Consider the following 9586-nt stretch of genomic DNA (forward strand, 5'->3'; position numbering starts at 1 on the left):
GGCGGGAGGGGGAGGACGGCGGGGCGGCTCCCGGTGCTCCCGTGGGGACCCGTCACCTCCCTCAGTGGGAATCCGGGGTGGAAAAGAGCTGCTCGTTGTCTTAATTTGCCGTTTATTTTCAAACAGGTATGCTTTTACCAGGCGGGGAATAAATATTTTAGTCAACTTCACTTCTTTACTTCCTTTTCTCATTTTAGCAGTTTGGGCTTTTCTTCGTTTCTCACTCCCCCTTGACGGACAGGCCGAGGCGTCGGCGTGAGTGGTGCTCACTTTACCTCAAGCTGGTGTTACCGCGGAGTTGGCATTGTAGCTGCCTGCCCGGGGGAGCCTCTGCTAAAATCCCTTCTCCTCCCAGCACCGGTAACACCATCAGTCGCAGCGGGAACTCGCTATCTCTCTGCCCCACCAGTGGTGGTTGGTGGCATTTCCCTGCCACCGAGGTGCTTTTTGCACGCTCGCCTCCACCTCCCGGACCAAAGCCTTTATGGTCACTTCGTGGTGCAGAAAGGTTCGCCTGCCTGGACCGTAGCTGCGGGCTGCAGGAGAAGGAGCTTCCATGGCAAAAGCCAGCAGGGCCACAGGTGCAGTCCCAGTTCATCCATTCTGCACCCTACGTTTCAACCCCAACAAACCCTTTCTGCTGGTGTGGGTGCACCAGCTGCTTCTCGCACCCTCTGCCTCTCATCTCCTGCCAGCTTGTATCTCCCTCTCCCACGGTCCGTGTAGGTGTAGTGTGGATGGCTGCATGACACCCTCTGGATCACTGAGGGACAGAAGGGGAGCTGCTCCACCCGAGTTGTGAGCTTTCCTCCTGGCAGGCAGCAGATCAGATGCTATCTACCTTTCCCTCCCCCAGTGCACTAGCACCTGTGTTTCTTGGTCGTGGTGAGCAGAGATCGCCCTCCTCCTCCTGGCTGAGTCACCCTCCGCTCTGCTCCCGGACCACCCTGGCTGCTGCAATCCCAGCCCTACGGATGGGAGAGGCACACTGGCCATCGCTAGTTACTCCACCGCAAGCAGAGCTGCTGTGCCTGCAGCTTGGAAACCAGCAGGTATTTGGGAGTAGGGATCACCTGCCCTGGGGAAAGGAAGAGGAGCCATCTCAACCCCTGGAGGCCTGGACGGACAGGGAAATCCAATTTATACCAATGCTGCCTGAAATTTGAAGCCAAAGCAAGGTTACCTCATGCTGATGTATGGACAGCTGGTACTTCTCTCACGTGAGAAGAGTCAGATCAAAACTCTGCATGAATTTCACTGACTTGAATTACATTTTATTCTGATGGCACTAATCATGGCAGGAGGTCTGGGGAGAGCTCTCAAATGGATCTGTCGCTGGGTAGGGCAAGGTGAACACCAACCTGCTTCCCAAATTGCAGGCAGACAGTATAATGTTACCTGTGGTTCCTGTACCTCCTTCAGGTGAAACCACTGCGGCGTATTGTTTATTTGACGTGTGGTTGGCATTGTCTAAAGCATAGCTTCAGAATGTTTTTTTAACATTATAATTTAAATCAAAAGGAAACCAGAAGAATGAGTCATAATCCTCAGATTGGTATATGGCCATTTGCCTTGGCCACATGTTTGAAACAGCATGGGCTACTGAATGAATCATGACAAAGGATCACATTCCTCTGCCATACATGATGTTGGGCAAGATGTGGACTAAGTGGAGTGCCACCAACACAAGGAGTAAAGATCCACAAGTCTACCAAAGAACAAAAAGGAACAAGACATATTAGCAATATTAATATATATTCATAATAATGTGTTTGTTATAGCCTAGATAGACTTCTTTATTAAAATGATTGTTTATTTATTCTATGAAAATCTTTTTTGAACAATTGACACCAATAATTATTGTTTATAAAATATACAGTCCGGTTTACTGTTTCATCTATTTCAGATTAGATAACTTTTCTTGATTGCAATTAATTCCTTTATATTGGCAAAATGATTGTACTTTGATAATTTTACAAAGCAGTTAAGCCTTGAGAAGAGCCACAACAGAGCTGCAGAGCTTGGAGAACAGGGAGAAGATGAACAATCTAACCAGAGTAACTTCTGTGCTTTGACTTTGGCTTTAAAAAATGTGATGAAGTTTATGACAAACTATTCTCATTAGTTTAACTTTCAGCCTGCAAGCATGCGGACATGCTTTTAAAATTAGGTCTGTATCTGAGGGCTTCCAAACACATCCCACTTAGTTTCCTATGTTTGTGCACCCAGCAGGATGTGCTGGTTCTAAGAAAGCTGAGACCCATGTCTGCTACTTAAAGAGCACAGAAGGAGGAAGGCATTCAAAGGCATAGCATCAAAGCAGCCTCCAAGGAAATCTGCAGTGTGGTAGTCAGCAAAAGATTATTTTTTAGTGTCATTAATTAGCCAGTGTTGTCACCTTATACTTGGTAATATACATGTTCCTTAAAACCTGGACATCTCAGATGGACAAATTTCTGCTCGGAAAAGGGAGGCCTGTGGCAGCTGACCCCAGAGGAACACATGAAATCCCAGCTGCAATCCGGCCATTTGTCCAGTGCTCCAGGGTGTTTGTGCTGGCAGCGGGCAAGTCTGTGTGCTTCAGGAAAGGTGCAGAAGGTAACAGGAAGTTGTGGGACAGCCTGCTCCAAGGAAGGTTTTCTCCCAGTTCCCATTTGAGACAATACAAACTTTGTATTCCTTCCAGACTTTTTTGTAAAAAAGCCAATGAGATATCTAATTTCAGAACTATTCAAGCCATTTTCTGCTTCTTCATGACACAAATAAATAGCAATAGAAATGTTACAAAGTCCAGATGATCGGTGCATTTAGTAATGCATGTGAAAAAGCATTTATTCATGAATTTCAGTGGACCATATTCTACTGTAATGTTTGATAAATGAGCAGATGCTTCTGCACTAATTGAAAGTATTCACACTCAGGTTTTGCTTCAGGTTAGCAATGAGATTGTTGTAAGGGAAAAATGAACTCCAGGTATGTATGTTGGATAATATTTGCAAAGTGTAGTAGGAAGAAAGCAGTCAGAGCTTTGTATGTTGCTGCCAGTAATCCCTCCAGGCAGCTCACCAAAAGACAAAAACAGTGGTAGAAGAACTTTGCTACAAAGAGAATCATCACAACCAGGAACTTTCCTGGTGGGAAACCATAAAAGTGCTTGAATCAATGCATTCGACAGAAGATCTAAACGTTACACTATGTGGCAAGGGACAACCTATTGACTTACCTGTAAAGAAGGCATACAAAGTATTTTATACGTTAAGCATGACCAATTTTAAATTGTTCAAAAGACCTTAGCTTTAGAAATGTGTTTTGATTACTTTATTGAACTATTATAATGTTTCATTTCATCCATTAACATTTTAAGAGGGAAAATGGTGAAATAAATTAGCGCATCAGTTTGCAGTGCATGGGATTCTCTTGCACAGCCTGTCAAATTTATATGCTTCTTGTATGGATGCTTTCTAGCTGATATGCCTTATAAAGACTGCTAGCTGTGCCAGAAAAGCTTGTCTGATCTTTGAATCAACAAGTACAGGCTTAAGTGTATGCATATGCAATAGTACAACTGCTATCTGCTTCAATACAGAAGCTGGTTTAAGGCAGCTTTATAGTATACATGCTTAAAAGAAGCTGTTTTCAAACACCCATAATTTTTAAAAAATAACATTAAAACCAACAATGTGTCTTTCAGTACTAATTGCATTTTTTTTTAATTACATAACATGTTGTTAACTCCATAATTTGAGGTTGGGTAACTCAGGCCCACAGGGATTACACAGCTTTTGTACAGGGAGTCTTCCATAGGATCTGAAACAGATCCAGCTCTTTTGTCTTCTAAACCATGTGCTAGATGCCATCTGTCCTTTCATACTTTCAACTGCATCAAAACATTTTTTTTCCAAACGAAATATATTGGAATGATGGATGCATCAGAAAGTATCCAGAGGAGTTAATACTTAGTGCAGGCTTTGGCCAAAACTTACCTTTGATGTAAGTTCCCACTAGGTGCCACCTTACATCTGCCAGCACCAGCACTGAATTTGATTCCTGGTCTGTAGTAACTTCATATTTTGAACATCAGCCATATTTGCTGTGGCTCCATCTGAAATACCAGAATTAAAATATGTTTAATATCCTGGCTTAAATGCTCAAGGGCAAATACCTAGTGAATTACAACTTTTAAATACAACTTTTGCTTCCACAGTACTCTATATACATATTAACATTTCTTGTCCATCTTTCTATCCAAAAATTTGCTCCCAAGAAGAAGACCAGGGAAGTGGTGGACAGCTTTCTCACAAGCTACATCAGGTTTTATTCCCAAGTAAATATAACTATGGTTTGAGTCCAGATCATTACATTTACAGGTTTTAAATTGTAGAACTAACTCATTTATTACAAATCTGGACAGAGACAGGAAATGGCCTGCAGTGCTGGGCTGCATCCAACTTAAACTGCTGCTGTACTGTGCTGGTCCAGAAGTGGAGCCATTAATCCAATGTTTCCCAGCCCCATTCCAAAAGATTCATTTGTAATTAATTCCTCTGTGGGAGATTTCACCCTAACCAAGAAGCTAATGTGTCTACAGAGTATACAAGATGTGTTTTATACCCAGAAGGTACATGTTCACAGATTTACCTGTGTTTCAGCTTCCTTTTAAAAATGAGTGTTTCACAGATGATCAAAGGATGTATGCATACTATCTCATTCTGCCTTACTGATACTCTTCTTAACATGGTTTCTCATACTTTTACACAGCTAAGATTTTTATCTGCAGTGATATCTGTCACAGCATCTATCATTTGTGAGGTGTGGCAAGCACGCTTTTGCAATGAGGGCTTCATATGTGTACATGCTGGAGAAGGGCAATGCCAAAGTATCAGCTGATGTTTTGAGGACACTATGTTGAAATGACAGCAACATGTATAGTCAGATCTGCAGCACGTCGCTACCAAATCCAGCCTTTTCCATAGGTGTGTGTCACTGCTACTGCACCCACTTCACTGGGTGTGTCAGCCTCCTGAAGGCGTGTAGCTGTTTGTAGGGATGATTTTGCACCTTTGCTTCTGGTAATGGCCTGAAATATAGGGCATGGTCCCCTGCAGAAGATGCTTATAGCAATATAGTTAGGTGGAAGGGTGTTGATTATGCAAGCTCTGTGCTATTACACGGTCTCCAGCTGTAACGTGAGTCTGGGTGGTAACAACAGTGCTGGGGATACCCTTTATTTGTGTGATGTGTGGAGGACAAAACTGTGGTAAAGGAGTTACATAAAAGCTGTGTCAGCCTCTGGGCCTCTGAACCGGCGTGACCTGGCGCATGCTCCACCTTTCACTCTGCCAGGGGGATATTCTGTAGAACTGTATGCTCTTGACGGACAGCCAGAAAGCCAGTCCTCATTAGAGGCTTGCATTGTCCTGTCCTCAGGAGGTCATGTGGAAGTATTTGCCATGGGGGTTATACATTTTATAAACAGCAGGTTAACCATATAACACCCTACTGAGATAAGCAGGTATTATTAATTTCATTTTATGTATGGTAAAATCAAGCCTAGAGAAAAGCAGCGCCAGTTCCAGGTCTTTGGAATAGAATACAGCAAAAATGTTGGGATCTTACTTAAGTTAGCTAAGTCCTGTCAACTCACTGGTATAAACCCATGATTCACTGGTCTTTCCAGTGCCATATTCAGGCATGATTGGTTACGGCATGAGCCTCAGGACCCTACTCAGAAAGAACATGAAGATCCACTAGGTAGCAGTAGGCAAGACAAACATAGATAACATAATATTTCCTATGCTGTACGGTGAAATTCCAAATTTCTCACAAAACATACAAGAGTTTTCTTGTACATTTTCATGCAGTGGCTGCTCTAAAGCTTTTTAGTTGTCAGGGTCCTCAACAGAAAATTTTGTAGTAGTTGTGTGTGTGTGTGTGTGTTAATATAATTATATTAATCTCTTAAAGGTGTTTAAGAGAACAAAAGAAGAGCAGAACAGATAATATAAGAATATTTAGTTGTTGAAATCAGAAAAAAACATCTGTTACCTTGTAAAGGACCTTGAAAATGTCTTCTACAAGCTCCTGTCCACACTCAGCCCAAATTGCCATACTTCTGTCTCTCCAGCCTGGGGACAGGCAGGGAGATCCCCAGGGAGGGCTTCTGTGCAGGTACGCCGTGCTTCCTTGTGGGGTTTCAACTGCCTGTTGCAGGGTGTTGTGGCACTGGGATTGGCGTTAGCCTGTGAGCCATCCATTCTTAGCGCAAGAGGCAATTAACACTCAGGAAGATTTTACCAGGATTACAGAGCTCTGATGGGAGTGAAGTCACCTGCCCCCAAGGTAAGAGTCACAACTCAACATGGCAGCTAAATGGACTTCCAGAAGGGAAGGTGACACCCTAACTATTGTGCTTTTAAAAAGGCAGCTATTGCATATGAGTAGTTGCACAAAATATGCACATTTTACCTGTTGTGCACATTTTATCCACCTTGAATCTAGCCACAAATCTTTATTTTGCCTCAGGTCTTCTCTCAAAATTGTAGGTCTTATAATCTATGTAATGGAGCAAGATGCTTAAACCCAATTCTTGGGAGGCCTGACAATGAGAGAGGATCTATCTGTTAGAGGCAATATTAAAGTATGCCCAAATGACAAAGACCAACCAGATACTGTAATATCTGCCCCAAAATCATAGGAACAGAGGTGCTCATGGACACAGAATAATAGCTCTGTATCTGAATTACATCAAGAATTCACAAAGCAACTGGTAGAACAGATCCTCATCTTGTATGAATGAACAGGAATCTGGACTTCAGTAGAGTCTTTATGGACACCTATTTTATGCCATTCACAGGCAGAAACACCAACAGAAATATTTACCTTGTCATTGAGCAAGTGGCAACTGAAAATGTGAGTAAGGCCAGAGATGCTGGACTAAAAGAAAACAAGAAAATTTTTATAATTATATTAACATACTCTGAGGATCAATTTATTGATACATGTCAACATGAAAAAATATTTGTTGAATAATGAAATTTGGTTTTATTTCTTCCTAGCTGATTCTAATAACAAAAGAACTGGACTTTTTTGGTCTAGTTCTAGTAAACCTTAGGATTTGAAGATGGAAAGCAAAAGAGGCAAGTAGAAATAATGACTATACGCTTCAATAGAGAGGACTTCAGGGAGATTCCTGGTGTGCTAGCTCCCAGGAGCTTCTGCTTTGAAAGACAAAGAAGACCCCAGGAGAGTGGGTTGATATTCAGGGACAACCTCCTCAAAGCACAAGAAGCATCCACTTCTGTCTGCAGGACACGATGCAGAAGTGAGGAGGCCAGACTAGATAAATGGGGATCTCCTGGCTGGGCTTAGATGGAAAAAGGGAGCCTACAGGAGATGGAAGCAGGGATGGGCTGTTCAGGAGGCATAAAGAAGGATTGCCCAAGCATGCAGAGATTGAATTAGGAAAGCCAAATCTTAGCCAGAGTAAAAACTGGTGAAGGACATGAAGGGTTACAAGAAGGGTTTCTATAGGAATAAAAGCAGCAAGAGGAAGATAAGTGGACAGGTGACCTAGTGACAAAGGAGATGGAAAGGTTGACGTTTCTATGCCTCAGTCTTTACTGATACAGTCTGTTCTCAGGCTTCTCATGTCTTTGGTGGAATATAACCAATGTTAGAGGAACACTGAGTTAGGGATTACTTAAGCAAACTGAACACAGAGCCAAGCAGGATGCATGGCTGATACCACTGCATGGCTGTTCTCTATCTTTTTAACAGGCTGCAGTGATCAGAAGTTCCCAAAGACAGCAGAAACAAATGTCACACCCATCTTCCAGAAGGCCAAAGAGGAAGAGTTGGGGAAATACAAGCCAGTTGGACTTACTTCAGTCCTTGCGAAGGTTATGGAACAAATCCTTCTGTAAGCCATGTCCAGGCACATAAGGGAGGAGAAAGTGATTGGGAAAAACCAGCATGGATTTACCAATTGCAAATTGTGCTTGATCAACCTAATTGCTTTCTACAATGTAATGACTAGATTTGAAGATGAGGGCAGATGTCATTTACCTTTACTTTCCAAGATTTTGACTTTGTCTCTGGCATCTTTGGTGCTAAATTATAGAGATAGGGACTAGCTGGGTGATTTACAAAGTGCGTAAAAAAATAAAAGGCTGGAGTAACAGTCTGAAAGTGTCATGGCAGCTATTTATAAGTGGTATTCCTTGGGCATTCATACTGGGGCCAATATTGTTTAGCATTTCCATTCATGGCTTTGACAGTGGAACAGATGTGCCCTCCACAAGTTCACAGATGATATCCAACTGGTGAGAGTAGTCATTGTGCTGGATGATATGGCTGCCATTAGAGGTACCTTGACAAGCCGGAGAAATGGGCTGACAAATATTTTATAAAATTCAACAAGGGAAAATGCAGTCCTGCATCTAGGATGGAATAACACCATGCAACAGTACAGGGTGGGGACTGAGCCAGAAAGCAACTTTGCAAAAAAAAGACATGGGGGTCCTTCTGGACAACAAACTGAACATGAGTCAGCCAGCAGTGTGCCTTTGCAGCAGAACTGGTCAAACACATGCTGCTGTGTTTGACCTGCCTGGCTGCAATACCAAGAGTGTATCCAGCAGGACAAGGGAGGTGTTTCTTCCCTCTGTTTGGCACTTGTAAGACAGCATCTGAAACTATGTGTGCAGTTTTGGGCTCCTCATTACAAGAAAGACTTGGCCATACTGAGCCCGTTGGAGGACTACCAAGATGATCAGGGGCTGGAGCCCATGATGTAGAAGGAAAGACTGAGGGAGCTGGGTTTGCTCAGCCCAGAGAAGGGATGGCTTCAGGAGGAAGTTATTGCTGTCTACAGCTACCTGCTGGCCTTGAAAGTGGAGAGAAGATGGAGCCAGATGCTCCTCAGAGGCACACAGAGAAAGGCTTAGAGGCGTTGGGAAAAAGTTGCAGCCAAGAAAAAGGTATTCAGAATCCAACCAAAGGTCCTGATCAATCTGTTCTGACTTCAAAGTTGTCCAAGGTTTGAGCAGAACACTGGACTAAATGATCTTGAGATCCCCTCCAACCTGAATACTTCCATGATTCACCTTCAACTACAAAAGTTAAATTCTCCCTCCCTTAACCCCAGATGTTAACTTTAATTACTTTTAGTAAATGTCAGCACTCCAATCTGAGCAGAGTAGTGGTGAGCTGAGGTTGGTACTATTTCTCACATCACCCCTTTCATAGACTTGTACAACTTTCTGTATATATTGTTAATACTTTTCAACTTGTTCTTAAGAATGTAGCCTAAGTGCTAGGTAATACATGATGATATTACTGTGAAGTGAATGTAAGTACATTTTATTCTTTTTGTGCCTCACTAATTTCGCCTTAAATTTCTGAGTTTCCGCACTCCACATGGCAACAGCTGAAATGATCACAACCATGTGGCTGTTCATGCTGGCAGTTGGACTAGATGTTTGTTGTAGGTCCCTTCCAACTGAACTATTCTATTCTATTCTATTCTATTCTATTCTATTCTATTCTATTCTATTCTATTCTATTCTATTCTATTCTATTCTATTCT

At 42.6% G+C, this 9586-nt stretch overlaps 1 protein-coding gene across 1 annotated transcript in view; it reads left to right on the plus strand.

The window, feature by feature from the left end:
• LOC113477649 overlaps nt 1–1783 on the plus strand; it is a 14550-nt gene extending 12767 nt beyond the window's left edge. Inside the window, exons 2-3 of the mRNA XM_026844089.1 lie at nt 9–126; nt 198–1783. Coding sequence (XP_026699890.1) covers nt 9–126; nt 198–749 — 670 coding nt within the window. The 3' untranslated portion in view covers nt 750–1783. The remainder of the gene's footprint in view (nt 1–8; nt 127–197) is intronic.
• Nucleotides 1784–9586: the final 7803 nt, after the last annotated feature.

Source organism: Athene cunicularia, assembly GCF_003259725.1.
Source record: "Athene cunicularia isolate RWA chromosome 3 unlocalized genomic scaffold, athCun1 chr3_part1, whole genome shotgun sequence".
Classification (NCBI taxonomy): domain Eukaryota; kingdom Metazoa; phylum Chordata; class Aves; order Strigiformes; family Strigidae; genus Athene; species Athene cunicularia.